The 17,120-nt window shown below is 36.2% G+C and overlaps 2 protein-coding genes across 2 annotated transcripts; one reads left to right on the top strand and one right to left on the bottom strand.

Annotated features, from left to right (window-relative positions):
* Positions 1-89: 89 nt before the first annotated feature.
* On the top strand, positions 90-8,828 carry LOC110777854 (protein HOMOLOG OF MAMMALIAN LYST-INTERACTING PROTEIN 5). The gene is made up of 6 exons (XM_021982441.2): positions 90-291; positions 408-508; positions 993-1,102; positions 4,450-4,525; positions 4,680-4,820; positions 7,883-8,828. Exons 1-6 carry the CDS (start codon positions 198-200, stop codon positions 8,657-8,659), a joined length of 1,299 nt encoding a protein of 432 aa, XP_021838133.1. The 5' UTR covers positions 90-197; the 3' UTR covers positions 8,660-8,828.
* Positions 8,829-10,673: 1,845 nt separating this feature from the next.
* Positions 10,674-16,015, bottom strand: LOC110777861 (indole-3-acetate O-methyltransferase 1). The gene is made up of 4 exons (XM_021982445.2): positions 15,651-16,015; positions 14,435-14,863; positions 11,740-12,015; positions 10,674-11,278 (listed from the first exon to the last, which is right to left on the bottom strand). The coding sequence occupies exons 1-4, from the start codon at positions 15,759-15,761 to the stop codon at positions 10,889-10,891; spliced, it is 1,206 nt and encodes a 401-aa protein (XP_021838137.1). The 5' UTR covers positions 15,762-16,015; the 3' UTR covers positions 10,674-10,888.
* Between the last annotated feature and the right edge of the window lie 1,105 nt (positions 16,016-17,120).

Raw genomic sequence — 17,120 nt, 5'->3', positions numbered from 1 at the left:
TTTGATAAATCCGACCCAAAAACCGATCCACTAATCCGATTTAACTTGTTATAGGTCCATAGCCGTGGCCCGTGGCAAGTCCAAATTTGTTTGGTTCTTGAGGAAACTTCTTTAGATTGAGAAAGAAAAAAAGATCGACACTTTCAAATATACGAATTTTCTACCATCATCTTCCCTGAAAGTAATCAAGCTCAGCTATGGCAAGCGACAATGAACCAGCGAAGCAGCTACTCCCTTATCTTCAACGCGCCGATGAGCTTCAAAAGCACGAACCACTCGTCGCTTATTACTGTAACTTTCATTTCCCTCTTGATTAAGCTAATTAATGTCATCGTTGCATAAAATCCCTAATTCTCTTGCTTAATTCTATGAAATTTCATAATCGTGGTGTTAATTTTGTTTTTTAGGTCGGTTGTATGCGATGGAACGAGGGTTGAATATTCCTCAAAGCGAGCGTACTAAGACGACTAGCTCTCTCCTCGTTTCTCTCATGAAACAGCTTGAAAAGGTCCCGAATTTTTTCGATCTTGACGTTTTTGTTCTGTTGTTTGATCAATTTTGCAATTTTTTAGCGTTTCGATTGAGTAATTTCGAATAAAATATGAGATTTTTGTTACTTAGTGTTGATCATGTTGGTGAGAGTTAGGTCATGACTGTAAGAATTCTAATGGAGAAAGGTTCAGGGAATAAATGAATTTCTGTTGGCTGATTTTCGCTTATTTGTTATGATATTGCTGGTTGGATTGTTGACCTTCTTTCAAGTGGAAGGTATAATTGAGACATAATCTTCAGATTTTCGGTGCTTTTTCATAGGAAAACATGCCATGGGCTTGTTTTATCTCAATTAAGTTACTATACCAAGCATTTATGGATGTTTGAAAATGGAACAAAAGATGTCCTCAAAATTGCTGTATTTGTTTCTTGCTATGATAACATTTGACTGTTTCCCATTGGGGTGCTGGCTTGCGCTTATTTGTATGCATATCTTTCAGGATAAGAAGTCGTTAAAGTTGGCACCTGATGACCACTTGCATTTAGAAGGTTTTGCTCTAAACGTATTTGCGAAGGCTGACAAACAAGATCGAGCTGGGCGAGCTGACATGTATAATAATATGTATTTTATTTTAATGTGTGAAGTAGATGGCTTGTTGATGGCTTCTTGTGATCCTTTTCTTCTTGTTTCTCTTTTGAAGAACTTATGGTAATGTCTATTTTTATTTCCAGTTCACAAGTTTGAGGTGTTGCCTAGAAAATTCTTATCTATCACTCCCATGCATTAAGTCCTTGCTGTTGTGGTTTCTGTATTCTTGTACATTTTCCCATTATGCTTGTATAGTTCTCGGTTATAGCAGTTATACAAATAATATTCAGGGGTCTACGAAGAGGCAGTATGAGTTGAAGTGAACGGCGATAGTTTTTCCGAGTAGTTTTTGGGTAAGATGGTAGAATTTATCTTTGCAGTCTTGTTTAGTTCAAGAGAAGGATCCATGGATGCAGAGAATCAAATCAGGGGTCAGCACAATTACACTTCTTAAAGTGATACTGATTATGATTGCGTGCTTATGATTTTGGTCTGATGGTGCTATTTTAATGTGCTTATTGTGTATTATTAACATGTAATCTATTGAAAGATAAGACAGTTGATCCCAGTGGCTTCCTTGTAATATGTTTAAGGATGCTTCAGTTTCAGTTGCATTAAGTGCATTCACTGAAGCATTAGGGTTTTAAATCTCGGTAACTGTCATAACCCATGTAACACACTCTTGGCCTCGCATTGTGGAATCACACTGTTATTCAGTGTCATATAACGGGTTTGGGGCTGACATCACATAACTTTTATATTGGTTGTATTGGGCGTATCTTTTGATTGTCGACCTGTATGTAATTGTGTTTCAGTTATATTGGTTCTGTGTCAGTCACATTTGCTGATATTTTGCGACTTGGGTTATATTTTAAGTTAGCTGAGAAACAGTTTTCCTGCCAATATGTTGCATATCGGCATAAATTCTAAACCATGAGCGTGTATAATAGCTTATGCTTTCTACAGGTTTCAATGTTTCATATTTGCTACTTCACTCATTTTAGAACTTTTGGGAATGAGGAGCAGAAGATAATGCATCAGTAAAGGTAGAAGTAGGAAAGAAACTAATGTGTTATAGAGAAGTAGGAAGTGTGGAAAATAGAGGATTTAAGTGCTTTTTAGAATAACAAGAGTGATCCTTATGAAAAGACAAGGCATGCCTTTATAGTTAACACAGTGGATTTACCGTGAGAGAATTATCTTACAGTGAAACTGGAGGATTTGATCCTTAGTATTCGAGAGAATAAGAGTGTGGCCAAAACGTGAAATATAATTGGGCCGGATAGCGGTAGAGTGAGGAGCACAAAAGCTTAGCTGTTCTCCAAGTATGAATGTGAAAAGGAGGAGCTTCATAGTTCATAAAGGACTGGATTGAGAATGGTACGCTCTAGTTCAAAAGGCTATTCTAGAGGAGATTTCTTTTGTACGGAAGGGAATTGATTAACAATATTCCTGTACTCTTATGCTATAGCTTGGACTTAAAAGAGTTGAAGCACTTTTTGGTGCTTTAGTGATTGGCTTAAGAGACATTATTAGACTGAGGAGATCATGTGTACTCCCTCCTCCCCCATTAAACTTCCGTTTCTCCTTGGCAAATTTTTTTAGAGAAGTATTGGTTGTGGGTTTTTTTTTTGTAGGTAGAGTTTAATGTTGTATAAGGAGGTAAGAGGAAGTGGAGATCCAAAGTTGGGGGAGGTAAGAGGATTGAGAACAGTTCTTTATTTTTTGGAGTCACCCAAAATAAGAAATGGGAAGCTTCACGGGGACAAATATTTTTTGAGATGGCAAGGCTAATGAGGGACAGAAGGACTAGTATTTAGTATACAATGCTGCTAGTTTGCAATGTCTTTTTTGTTTGTGTTTTAAGTGACTTTCTTAAGGTCTTGCTAGTGGATTTTGGTTATGAGATTGTGCGTCTAAGAATGAATTTGATTTGTGACTATTCTATTTGAAATGGATCATGCAATTAAGATTACAGACTTTAGGCCCATCAGTCTAATTGCTACTGTTCATAATATTTTTAAATGTTTTTTAGTGCTATTTCTTTGAATTGGAGTGTGCTAGTAGAGGAAAGATAGATATTGGCCATTTTGCAAATTAAAGTGGTTGGTTGTTTCTAATAAGAAGGGCTTATGCCATTTTAAGGTTTGTTTTTGAGATGACTTATTAGTGCGTTTGAGCTTTCAGATAAAATTTTGAAAATCAAGGGTTTAGGTAGTGTAGGAGGTGTATATCAGATTGTCTGTTCCCTTTTCACTTTTGGATATTAATAGCATGCATCATTTGACCCCTGCAATGCCAATGTTGCTCTCACCTCTTTGAAGGCTCTAACTCGTCCTAGCCACACTTTCTTGAGAGGTGACATAAAATGTTGATGATAGAGGGAAATATTTAAGTGGCTACAGAGACTAAAAGACCTGAGTTTGAAGGCTGGAGAAATCCTCAAAATAAAATCACAGAGAAGTTGTCTAGCTCCGAGTAGCTCCCAAGGTTGCTTGTGTGCCGTATTGACCATCAAGATCATCCACACCCTTGGAAAGGAAGGATTTTTTTATTTTAATAGGGGATTGGGGAAGCATGTTGACTTCCTTGTTTTTGCTTTTCGGTGATGGTATATGGTTATCTTTGGTGGTGGCCTGAGATTGTTGTTCTTTTGGTAAACCTCTCTAGGCATCTTCTTTCATTGATTCTGAAAACAACAAACTGACTGATTATTTACTACTGAGTACTGACTGTCTTTCACTACTGACTAGCCCCTTAATGAATAGGTTCAAAACTCCTTGAAAGCTGTAAAGTAAGGAAAATACTATCGTTGAAAGGAATGCTAGATGCACAAGAGAGTATCTTTTTTTATTTAATTCGATGGTGGATGTTATGAGCAGGATGATTTCAGAGGGATGGTTTTTCTAATGTTTGTCTTAAATGTGGTTTGTCTAAGTGGGATCCGTAAACTAGGCGGTACCTCTTCTTAGCTGTTAATAATCTAGGAGGGGAATGTCTTTTGGGATAAAGTAATCTAAAGAAGAAGGCTTGTTTTCGTTGGGAGAACATGTTATGCTTTTAAAGTCATGCCTCTCTATTACTCTGTATTCTAGTCATGCTACTACCTAAAGTGTCCCTCCCCCTTAGGTTGATGCTTATAACTTTCCTTCTTCCCTTTGATTTCTCCACAGTCCACCCCTTCCCCCCCCCCCCCCCCCCTCCCCCCAAAAAAAAACTGACTTTTTTTTTGCCTGAATTAGAAGTGGGGAACAATATTGTGTTTCCCTATTTTAAGGTTATTAGATGGCTCTCCGTCCCACCCTTGCCGTAAGATCTTGTTGGAAATTATGTCAAATGTTAATATGATCTGATTCGATTTGATGCAGAAATACTGCAAAAACTTTTTATGCTGCCAGCATCTTCTTTGAGATTCTGAATCAATTTGGAGAAATTGCACCTGATGTAAGTTTCTTACTTTGTTATATGCTTATATCACTGTTCTTTCTTCTGAAAGTCCTTTTCCTGTGGGAATTCAATTTAATAGGCCTTCAGACTCTTCACTACTATGTAAAGCTTGTGACTTGCTTTTTTGCTGCACTATGTTCTTGCTAAACAGCTTGAGCAGAAGCAGAAGTATGCAGCATGGAAAGCTGCTGATATAAGGAAGGCTTTAAAAGAAGGAAGAAAGCCTGTTCCAGGTCCTCCTGGCGGTGAACAGGATTTATCTGCTCCATCTAGTTCTCCAAGCGGCGAATTTGTAAGACCCTAAACACTTGTCACACATCTATTATTTCATTGCTTCCACGTTAGAATAGCTATGTATTTAGTAAGGATCTTGACAACAAGTTGTGGCGTTAAACATGTTTGATTTAGAGTCTCTGAGTTATGTTCATGTAGAGATTGGTGAGATGCCAAGTATTTTTAGTGAAGAAGGACCCTGCTCCCCTGCAATGACCTTAGTTTAAAAAGCGCGAAGCACACAAGGGTCCTGGAGCCTAGGCGCAAAGCGAAAGCGCACCTGGAAAGAAATAATAAAATTTCAAAAGCTCAGAAAAGATGGAGAAAATATGGAAAGAAAAGATGAAAAAAAAGAGAAATAAAAAAGATGAAAGAAAAATTCAGAATCCGACTAGAGAAATCCGGCGAGAAGGCTAGAGAAATCCGGCGACGGGAGAAAATTGCACTAGAGTTTTCAAAACCCCCCAAATATTCGCTTTTACTAATAGGGTAATGTGAGGTGGTAGAGTAAGCATGGCATTACCAGTTTGTTAGATTAGCTAGTTAGAAATTAGTTAGTTAGGCTTAGAAATGCTACATATAGAAGAAATCAGAGAGAAACAAGGCATGTAGAATATTTTTTATAGTTCTCTTTGTTTTATTTTGTATTTTGGCCTTTTGGGAAAGAATAAGCCTCCTGAAGCATTTATTTGAATGCATTTATCTCACTCTTAGAAACATAGAAAAATTGGTCTCGATCTATGGTTGCTGTTTCACTGAACCATCATCTCGCGGGGTGTTGTGTCATGCTTTGCGGCTATTATGTGAATTGAGAGATTGAAAAAGATCCACTTAATAAATGTTGTTGAAGAATTTTGGAAGTTATTCTTTGGATAATATTTTATAAATAAAATCACATTCCGTAGAACCTTTATTTTGGCAAAAAAAAAGAAGTTTATCACTTACCAAAGTTTTACAAGCTGAACTCCTCAATCACCAAAAAAACGTCTAACACTTAAACATTGCATCATTGTCCCCTTCCTTTCCCCCTTGTATCAAGGGTGAAAGGATGGACTCTTCGTGTACAAAGTAGCAAATCATTTATTGACTAATGATGAGTATCAGGGCCGACTTCAAGACTTCGAAGGCCCTGTTCTATGTATAACATTAGACCCTTATAAATTTCTAAATGTAAAACATATTAACGCAGAATGAAAGACTATAGGAAAGTGAAGTATTACGTTAATTAAGTAATTGATTGGAAGATTTTTAGGAGAGTAATAATAAGGGAGGGTACAACAACAACAACAACAAAGCCTTAGTCCCAAAATGATTTGGGGTCGGCTAACATGAATCGTTGTAGGAGATCGTCATTGTCACCAATCAAACCAGAAAGGAGCAGGAAGTAAAAAGAAAAAAGCAAGGAAGATAAAAAGAAAAAAGCAAGGAAGAATGAAAGATTTTATTTTTATTTTTTAAAGTTATCGACTTATCGGTTTTTGTTATTTTTAGGCCCCAAAATTTTGGGTCAATGTATCAAAATGGGCCTCCCAAGAGCCGGGCCTGATAAGAAAATAATCTTATTTATATGTATATTAACAGTTCAATTTCGGGTTTATTGTAAACCAACAAAATCACGGCCTATAACGGATGTTGTGGTGTGACTATAAAGCACAAATTACAGAACATCATTTCTCAAAGTGGCAAGTTTGTAATCCGTTATAGAACGGCCTTTATGTAATGTAACAGCCTCGCTTCTAACCATCTATTACTTTCCATTAAAACATATACCATGAATGACACATGTCACACTTACTGGTGAAAAAATTTCCCGCCAAAACATTTTTTCATTTATTTATTTCAATAATTTTTTATAGTAAAAGATATAGTATATTTGACTATTTATCATTCCCTATTAATTTGATCTTCAATATATATTTTCAGCTAATTTTATTTCTCAACAAATAATATTTATAAAATCATAAAATATATCACTACTTCATTGATCTTTTTTTTTGATGCAAGCAAGGGACATTAAATCTTTATTAATCTTTTAAAGACCTTTTGTTCTTGGTACTACTTTCTTTTTGAACAAATTTTTTGTTACTCAATTTTTTTTTTTAAAATGGTCAAATAATAATTTTAGAATATTGTGCGTGCACGGGACCTAATCTAGTTCTTAGTAATGCATTCCCAAGAATTATCTTATATTATTTCCGGAACCTTGAATAAATGCAACATTTCCGTGCATTACCTATCTAAAGATGGCATTACTTGCAGTATAGAGCTCCAAAATACTGGAACGGGAGATCCACAACTCCATAAAATGAGTGGCTGTCTAACACTCTCTGGTTATCTCTCTGTTGCTGTATTATAGGGCAGAGAGTAGAACCTCCAAAATCCCTGGAAAAAGACAATAAACAAAGGTAACTTACACTGAATATAGCTAAACCATCAACTGTTGAGAAACAAACGAATAATGTGGAAACTTAACTAATAACAGAACGGAGGGAGTATTTGACTATTTGTTGCGTACTTTTGTTCAACTTGAGATACAAGCACTGCAAGGATTAATATGACGAGAAGGTGGGTATTATGGTGAGAGGGGACCTTTTTGCTTCCCTTTCTCTCTTCCCTTGGCTGAGGATAGAAGTATTCTTAATATTTGTTTGTCCTATGAAAGAATTTAGGATGTACAAACCCCTATAGGAGGTTGAGCCAAGACCAGTGCACACAAGCGTTGTTGGAACCAAGGCATAATTTAGCTATGAGCCTTCTGATGGGAGTTAGTGCTTGTTGATACTAGCTAAATCAGCTGAATTGTAGTTCTATAAACTGTAAGAGGTACTTGTCGTTTATGAAATATGCTTTAAGTAGCATATTTATGCTGAAGGAGAATGTTATATTATCGGTGTAGAGAAAATGCTTGGCCTTCACGAAATATTTCTTTTGTTTTTGACAGTTTAATATGATGCTATTATAAACTATTAGGTTACGTTTTAGAGGCTTTAAATTGTGATGCATACAGTGACAAGGAAGTACGATTAATATTATGTGTACTGGTTTAGATTCTGAGGTTAAAATCTTATGATTGTCTTGCAGGATGTTGGACCAAGGCAGACAGGACATGATATTAATCCGGGTCCAGAACTGGACCGGACGGCCTCTTCCCAGTTCCCAGATGGTTTGGGGAGACAGCCTTCCACTGGTGTCTTGCCATCTTCTCCATCTTTTCCAAGTGATGATTATCCTTCCCACAGTGCTGATTTTCCTTCCCATACAGCTGATTATCCTCCCCACAATGCTGATTTTCCTTCCCATACAGCTGATTATCCTTCTCATGATTACCAATCTGGTCATGGTTCTGGAAGGACAGAGAACCCTACTTACCCTCAGCCGCCATATCGGAGTCAATCTTATCCACAAGAACCTCAAAATCTACCGCAGGTTCCGCAAAATTATCACTCTCAGGACATTCCACCACCCTTATCCTACCCTAACTTTCAGTCATACCCTAGTTTTTCAGAAAGCAGTCTACCAGCTGCCCCGTCACATCAGCCATCTTATTATCAAGGTTCTGATGCTTCATATTCACACCAGTCTAGCCCATCAGTAACAAACTATGCATCAGCTCCTCAGTACAGTTCAAGTGGAAGAAATGGAAATGTACAAGACGTACCAAGCAGTGTCCAGACTCCAACCAGTGCTCAGACATATCATTATGATAGCAACTACCAGCCCTCATCTGACAAGATCGCTGAAGCACATAAGGCGGCAAGATTTGCTGTAGGTGCATTGGCATTTGATGAGGTGCCTGTTGCAGTTGAACACCTCAGGAAAGCACTCGAGTATCTGACAAATCCTTCTGCAGGTCAGTAGGTTTGTTCTTTGACACTACAGAGTTGATTTGGCTGTGATGATGTTTCGTGTTGCTTCTTCCTTTTTCTTTCTTCTAATGGATTGAGTTGTAAATGTTACTGGATATGTCAATGAGTAATCACCTTTACCCAGATACATGATGTGAATGAGAATTATGCTTGCTTTTGAATGTGTACTCCTGTCTTACATTTTAATGGTTGGGTTGAGATTGCAGGACCTGTCATGAGATCTGGAATTGCCCCACTTATTGGGTTGCATTATTCTCTGATCTGTCTCCTGTCTAATGAGACAAAGACACACATAATCAAATTGCATCCTTGCTTCTTCACTTTACCCTTTGCAACCATTCTGAATGTTATATGAAACTGTGCTAATTATTTGCCAAAAGTACATGGAAGGGGCAGCACAATTTGAAAATTTACATGATTGCATGCATTAAAATGCTGTTTACTTTTTGTTTTACCCCTTCAATGATTTAAGCCCTTCCATTTTATCCATACATGATACAACTTTCCAACATTTGCACAACCTTTTTGCTACAGAAGAAAAACCATTTTTTGAACCCCAATTTTATCCACAAACACGAGTACTTATGCTGCGCCCTTTTATGCTTCAAAATGATTTGTATGAACATGATGCCTAGTAGTGATTTACCCTAGGAATGAGAACTTTGTTCTGTTTCATTCATCAGATACAGTGTTTCATGCTATATGTTGAAGCATGATATCAAGATTACCTAAACAGGATGATGCTGAAAACCCCGTTTTTACAAATGTTATACGGATTACGGAGTATTGTATTGTTAATTTGTGATGCAGAAACTGTTAAATATTCAATATGAAGTACTAAAGTTCCATTCCTCTATACTGAAATTTCTTTCTACTAATTGCTATTGCTTCCGATGCTGAATTTGTTAATGTTAATTTGAGCATGTTGAGTTTCAAACCCTAATTAGTTCCTGATGTATCGGGGGGGATCAGTTACTCATTTTCTGTTGTGTAAAAAGTCAAGGAGAAGAAACCAACTTAAGTAAGAACCAGAAGTTCGGTTTGCAGTCGATCTGTCGTATGCTCATAATTATTATCCTGATTTGTATTGATAGCTGTTACATGTAAATTTAACTGATGGCTGATATTACTGGTTTCTGTAATTGAACTTGATCAACAAGACTCTGTATTGGAGCCTTGATAGTCAATAGAAAATGACAGGAAAGGAGGTTGACTGGAATGGTTGTTGGGAATGAATCCTAGACATCTTGGTTATAATTTTATGGGATGAAAGGGAAAATTGATCAATTGAACGAGTATACCAACGTAGTTTGTTGTTGTGGTTATTGGTTATGTTAATCCAGTCAACCGGTCTGGTGTGGTCCCACAAATTCAGCTCAGTCGACACGAATACTTTTAAGCCAAATGTACTTCTACTCCGTAAAACAAGCTTCTGGCTGTGGATGTCTTTTAGCTTAGTTGTTAAAGTCTTGAGGGGGTGGTACCCGAGACCTCGGATCAAATCCCGTCGACATCATTTGTGCATTGCCCCCTTTGTGGCTCTCTCTACACCCCCAAAAAAAAAAGAAAACTTATGGCCTTCTCAAGCTAATCCAATTCCTAGGTTAGTTACCAGAGACAATATAATGTTACGCGCATCAAAAATTTGCCTAAACAAAAAGTAAGTCCCAAAACAAGGTGTGAATCGCCCAAGTACTGATCTAATCATATATATATATGTAAATTTTGCTCCCTTAATTTCCTAAGCAGCTTATTAAACATTTTCTGGTACCAAACTTGTGTTTTGTAATCTTAAGGTCATGAGTTCAACTTCGACTAGGCCTCTTGGTAGAGAGATTCCGTTTCATACCGTCAAAAAGAGAGAATTGAGCATATCTTGCCACAAAGTTTAGAGCGTCTACCTGGGTGCACCGAGGTCTAGGGTCTTCAGCTACAAATGAGTAAGATAATAGCGACTTGTGTAGGTGCACTGTAAAACATATGCAGCAAATATGAACAAATGGAAGTTGACATGAATCTACATACTCTTTTTCTTACTCGGTTAAGATACTTCTACATAGATAGACAGGGCTAGAAACAAAGGCAAAAGGAAAACAAAAGAACATAAAAGAATACACAAGATCAACTCTAGTTATAAAACCTACAATTCATTTTCGACTTAAATCAGTCAGCAAAGAGCCTCCTAAAATCCCGACGCTCGACCGCCTTTTTTCCGAGCTAGCTAGATATTTGTCAAAGTAGCAACTGATTTCTGGTTTGAGCGTAAGGAGAGGGAGGCAACAATGTGGAAAAACTGAAGTTTTTCTAGCAGTTCAGTTGCATGGATTGTAGCTCGGCTTTCCACCCTTTGAAAGAGCTCGTCGCCAAGCTTATCGCCTATATGAGCGTCGACAAGGACACCACAAACACTCCGGCAGCTGTTGGCGAACGCTTGACCGATCTCAGTCGTGTCATCTGGTTGGCTCACTACCAATGGGCTTCCACCTCTAAACACTTCAAGCTTGTTTATGACAAATGAACCATTGGCTTCTACTACTTCTCTGAAGTCTTGTATGCTTGGTGCATACACTGGAATGTTGAAACTGTCACGTTTTTCACTTGTTATGAGGCCCTGTACATGAAAACACAAGTGTTGATTAGGAAATTTAAACTAATCATATATATTTTAGGTTAACACCGTCAGTACGTAATATCTGATTTAAATTTAAACTAATGATGTAGAGCTCCCGTATGAATCATTGTAAACTTATCTGTTAAATTTTAACAACTGTCAATCCGTTACTGGAAAACACCAATCATGATTCATGATTGTAAATTATTAACCTTATTTATCATTGTTTAGCCAACATACAATGAACCTTGCAATTTTTCATAAAAAAAAAAGAAAAGAAAAAAAGCATGAGTTTGCCATTTTGATTCAATAGTGCTTTTTAGGGATGTTAGAAGGCATGATTCCAATGGCAACTCTCCAATTTGGTATTGTTCTTTGATAATAAGGGAAATGAATATAATCATCATTTTAATTTGGCATGCAATAGAATGGCTATGAAAATGTAGCAAGTTTTTTTTTACCTCAAGGACAAGTTCATTCCATGCATCTTGAAAGTGGGTCCCAAAGAGAAGGCCAGCCCCACCTTGGTCTGTGGGGTCCATTGAGGTCCTTCCTAAACATACAAGGAACATGGACCCACCTCCCTTCATCTCCACTGCCCTTGCCCTTAAAAATCCAGCCAAATCTGTTTGGAACTGTTTTTTGTAAGCATTTGCTATCATCTCATTTGCTCCATGGATAAATACTTTTCCTTTGTTGTATGCCTTTGATCTCTTGTCTAATATACTCTCTGGAATCTGCAAAATTTTCATAAAAAAACTAAATACTCCTTTTATCCGGTATAAAATTTAGTAACGTGACAACTAAATTTAGGACAGGGAGTAACGTTTTAACATACACCGAGGCCATATTCTGTTCACTTTATTTCCACTTATTTCAGGAAATATAAGTTCAAATAAGATCAAATAAGTTCAGTTAAGTTCAAATAAGCTCAGATAAGATAAGTTCAGGAAAAATAAGGGTTGACCAAGTACAATTTATAACTAAAATAAGTTGGAAAAATTGATAAAGGCAGTCTGAACTATGGACGTTTATCTTTAAAAGGTCTCAAGTATGGATTATTACTGACTGGTCCCAACTAAGGGGGGTGTTTACATTGCGTGGGTCTTTTTACCGGTGACCGGATGTGTAAGTCAAGGATTTTTTTTTTACCCAAAATAAATATTCTTAACTTTTTTCTCTCTCCACCAAATCCACCCCCGCATCCACCACCGGCCACCACTTTCCTCTCCTCCCTCCTCGCCTCTCACCTTCACGATGCGCGCAAACTCTCCCCTTCAGCCTCCACCGCCGGCCCCTTCAGCCTCCACCGTCGGCAAATAATTATTTTTTTAATTTAATAAAAAAAAATTTAAAACAAGGAGATCTTGTGCACGACCATTGTTGTGGGCGGCGAGATCTGGGTTGGAACCTTCGAACCCCGCCGCGAAATAGAGGGGAGTGTAGGGCGGCTTGTTTGCATCTCCGGCGAGAGGGGAGTGCAGTGCGGCGAGTTCGCAGCTCCGACAGATATGGTGTGAGCGAGAGGAGAGTGCAGTGCAGCTTCTCCGTTCGGGTTTGCGTTGGACAGAAACCGAGAAGTGAAAGACAGAAGGGAGATTGGTAAACAGACATGTGGTGGGCGGTGAGATTTTGGGGTCGACGGTTGGGTTTGGTAGCTAGGGTGGTGGGAGGTTGTTGCAGTTGGTGTTGCTGAGGGAGGAAGGAGGTAAAAAAAATAAAAAATCAAAATCAAACACCCAAATAATTGGGTGGGTATTTTAAGTGGTTGGTTTTTTATTTAATGGGTGGGATTTTAGTTAAATGGGTGGGCTTTTTATTAAATGGGTGGATTTGTTTTAAAGTTTAAATGGGTGGGCTTTTTATTAAATGGGTGGATTTGTTTTAAAGTGGCACGTGATTTTTTTAAATGACCCGACACGTCATCGTCTTCAACTTAGTAAACCGGTCATTTTGAAAAAAGACCCACGCAAAGTCAACAACCCCCTTAGTTGGGACCGGCCAATAATAATCCGTAGTTGAGACCTTTTAAAGATAAACGTCCATAGTTGGGACTGCCTTTATAAATTTTTTCAAATAAGTTTAGATAAGTTCAGATAAGTTCAGTTAAGTTCAGATAAGTTCAGATAAGATAACTTCAGGAAAAAACGCAGCAAAGTTAAGATTTATGACATTCCCCAACATTGCAAATATATGTTTTTGCAAAATTAGATGATATTTTGACTTATAATATCTTTGTTTCTACTTAGAGTGGGTACACGTACTCGCATGTAAATCAACCCAATTACATGAGTTAAGTTTTTAGAAATTGGAAGGAGGGGGTGATAATTTCAACCCTCATGAACGGGGATTGGTTGCTAGGGATTAAACTCGTGACTTTTAGATAAAAATTGAGATTAAAAAAAAACCGATTTATAAATACCATTCTTAACTAAAAGAATATTTATATATTTCGTGAAAAATATCTGTCCTTTTTATGCCAATGCTGTTAATTTCAGCTGTGTCAAAGTGCTGTTATAGCATCTAACTAGATTTACAAAATTGACATTAGCTTAATTATACCAATTTGGTTCTGATCCTTAGCTTAATGTATAAGCTACAGTTACATTAATAGCAATTGTTTCTATTGGCATATACTCGACTACTCCTTATCTTACTGATCAAGCACATAAAATTTTGTGTCAAATTTAATTCACAATTACAACATAATAAAACATGTACTTAATACTAATATGCAATAAAAAAAAATTACGACGACTAAAATTTCTTATATGCACCGGGGATAATTTGAGATTTAGTACACCGTCAAAAGAAAAAAAAATTGAGATTTAGTAATTTTACAATCTCAAAACATAAACGCTGTATCCCACATAATTTTTATTTTTATTTTTATTTTAAATCTCCCTCGTTTTTTAAATGGTTATACTTTAATTTTTGTGGTCAAACTTTATAAATGTTTACCGTAAATTGTCGTTATTACAAATAGCATAATGATATGCTTGATATATTGTTGGATTTTTATCAACAAGTATTTTTAAAATGTCAATTTTTTACAAAAAAAATCCATATATAATTAAATATATTAATGGTGAAATATGTGCATTGGAGATCGCGAAAGCAAATTGTAACCATAAAAAAAACGGAGGGAGTATGGACCTGAGATAGCCAATGCAAGGAAAATGCCGAGTGAAAAACATCAATGGACCTCGCCGGAAAAAGCCGCCGGTAAAAAGTCCCGGGAACACCGGCAGCGAAATAAGAACGGTGCTTGTCAGCGGCCAAACACTCCTCCATGCTACCACCACCCTCCCCATCATAGGGGTAGTAGTTAGGTAGGAGTTGGAAAAGGGTGTTGAAGTCATTGGAAGGAAGGTCGGAAAAGAAGGCCGAGAACTCGGGTGGCTCGTATCCCGAGGCCTCGTACCGCTTCGCCATGTGGTTGACAATCACGTCGACGATGTAGATGGTGTTGGAACCACAGGAACAACCAAGGTCCACCACCACAAATGGCATGCTTGGTGGTCCTAGTTGCACCCTGTCTAGGGCCTCCTTTAGCAGGTGTAACATAGATTTTGCATGTTGCGCCTATACATGAATATTGTACAAATTACTATGTTAGCATAAGATTTAATTTGACACTAACTTTGTGTTTGGAAACCAAGTTAACTTGGAAAATATGAGGAAAAGTAAAACTATGGAAATCTATACAAAAATATTCCGTAAATCTTAAGAAATATGTAGAAATTTCTAAATTTTAATTTATTTGGCTAATTATTACAGAAAACTGAGGAAATTGGAGTATCACATATTTTTCACTTTTTTAATATTTTTATTTCCACACCACAGCTTTTCCATCATATTTGAGGGGAAAGTGTGGAAAATAAAGCAGACAAAATATAATTTATACAATATGGTTCAAAATATATAACGTTCTTAGCTAGCTTATTACTCCGTATGATTTATACAGTAAACACTTACGTATCTGATAACATGTACGAATATATTATAAGTTGATAACCTGGTCGAAAATGTAAAGAGAGACAAAGGAAATATTCCTTAAATCTCTCTAACTACGTAGATTCTCAAAGAATTTCAGTTGTGACTATTGATATATTATAGGAGAACAATAATGAAGTAGTTATGTTATAAACAAATTGTAATATACAAATAAGATTCTGTATACTCTTTCAAACTCAATAAATTGCTGATAAATAATCACAGAAAAGCATCATTATACACATATAAAATGGCATCTAATCATGCTTAATCTACTAATCATATAACATTAACAAACATGATTTACTTAAAATTTTTCCCTTTTTCGGGTAAATAGTTGTGAATCATAAAGAAAATGATGAGATAGTAAATTAACCTGAGCTTGAGAATTATTGGCATAGCTGGTTTGATCCTTGCCACCTTTCATGCACAACATCTTCTCAAGCTTCATATTTGAAACCATAACATTCTCTCCCTTATGAGACATGAATATATTTATGATTAATTTGACGTCAATTTGTAATTAAAAGTGATATAAATTTGATAATTAGTAAAAAAAGGGTGATATAATTTGGTGAAATTTGTAATATAAATTGTGGTTAAATTAATTAGGATAAAGAAAGAAATAGCTAGTATGTGAGAAAAGAACTAAAGAAGGTGGTGTGGGAAGTGTGGGGAGTATAGAAGGTAAGAATTGAATTGGAAGCTTGTGCTATAGTTTGAGGTTATATATAGAAATCAAAAAGCTAATATGGGGAAGAAAATTAAATAAAGTTGGGCTTACTTTTGGGGCAATTTATTTTACGCATGGGTACTAATGTGCATATCAGAATTTTATGGGGTTTGTTGAGCAATTATTGTATGTGGCTGGGTTGAGTGAAACGGTCTCGCACTAACTTATTATCCGATAGTAAAAGGTATTTTTAAAAAATGTAATAGTAAAAATAAATTTTAGAAAATGTTGGATATAAAAAGAGGGTATACAGAATGTTTGACATACTACGATAATAGCTATGGTAAAAGAAAGTTTTTATTTGATTCGATTGTTATGTATTTGTTAGATTTAAATCTGTATGTAGATGTCGTATGACTTTTTATCAATGAATTAATTTGTTTATCAAAAAAAAAGGGCTATGTACTTGATACTACCTTCGTTCCACAATACTTGCAGCATTTCTTTTTTCACGTATCCCAATATGCTTTTTTAAACATTAATATCTCTAATTGCGTGTAAGTAAAAGTTATAAAAAATTGATGTTTGAAATCCTCACATTGATACGAATTTAACAAGATCTCACTTGACTATATTTGTTTTTACATATTGTGAAAGAATAATTGTCAAAGTTAGTTAATGAACAGTGTCCAAAAGAAAAATGATGCATTTATTGTGGAACGGAGGAAGTATTAAAATAGGTTCGTGAATTTTATTTTTTAAAAATAAAAATTAGGTATGACTCGTATGAGAAGACCAAAGATCTTTTACCTCAGGTCTATTTTTCTTTAACCCAACCATAAACCTCTCTTAATCAAACACACTTATACTGCACGTAGTATATATTCGAGTCAAAGTACTAGTTAGCATTCGATGTGAAGTACTCCGAACTTCGTACTACGTAGTTGATATAAGTTGTTATAATACTTGTTACTTGATCCGTCTTTAAAAGATCGTCCTACTTAATTACCATAATCATTTTACTTTATCAATAGTTTTGTTGATTGAGCATGTGTAGTCCTTTTATTTGAGGTACGAACTAAAGTAGAGTGTAAGGATCATGCTAACTGAATAGAATAGGGACAAACATTTTGAAATAGAGCAAGTAGCTATCAAAATATATTATGGTTCAAA

The sequence above is a fragment of the Spinacia oleracea genome, chromosome 4 (assembly GCF_020520425.1).
Source record: "Spinacia oleracea cultivar Varoflay chromosome 4, BTI_SOV_V1, whole genome shotgun sequence".
In the NCBI taxonomy this organism is placed as follows: domain Eukaryota; kingdom Viridiplantae; phylum Streptophyta; class Magnoliopsida; order Caryophyllales; family Amaranthaceae; genus Spinacia; species Spinacia oleracea.
Note: the sequence above shows the minus strand (reverse complement) of the source record. Positions and strands in the feature narration are given on the sequence as shown.

Coding starts and splice junctions, on each gene's coding strand:
- LOC110777854 (XM_021982441.2), top strand. CDS start 198: ATGGCAAGCGACAATGAACCAGCGAAGCAGCTACTCCCTTATCTTCAA. Junction 509..992: donor TCATGAAACAGCTTGAAAAG/GTCCCGAATTTT, acceptor CATATCTTTCAG/GATAAGAAGTCGTTAAAGTT. Junction 4,821..7,882: donor GTTCTCCAAGCGGCGAATTT/GTAAGACCCTAA, acceptor ATTGTCTTGCAG/GATGTTGGACCAAGGCAGAC.
- LOC110777861 (XM_021982445.2), bottom strand. CDS start 15,761: ATGTCTCATAAGGGAGAGAATGTTATGGTTTCAAATATGAAGCTTGAG. Junction 12,016..14,434: donor CCTTGCATTGGCTATCTCAG/GTCCATACTCCC, acceptor AAAATTTTGCAG/ATTCCAGAGAGTATATTAGA. Junction 11,279..11,739: donor GGAATGAACTTGTCCTTGAG/GTAAAAAAAAAC, acceptor TTTCATGTACAG/GGCCTCATAACAAGTGAAAA.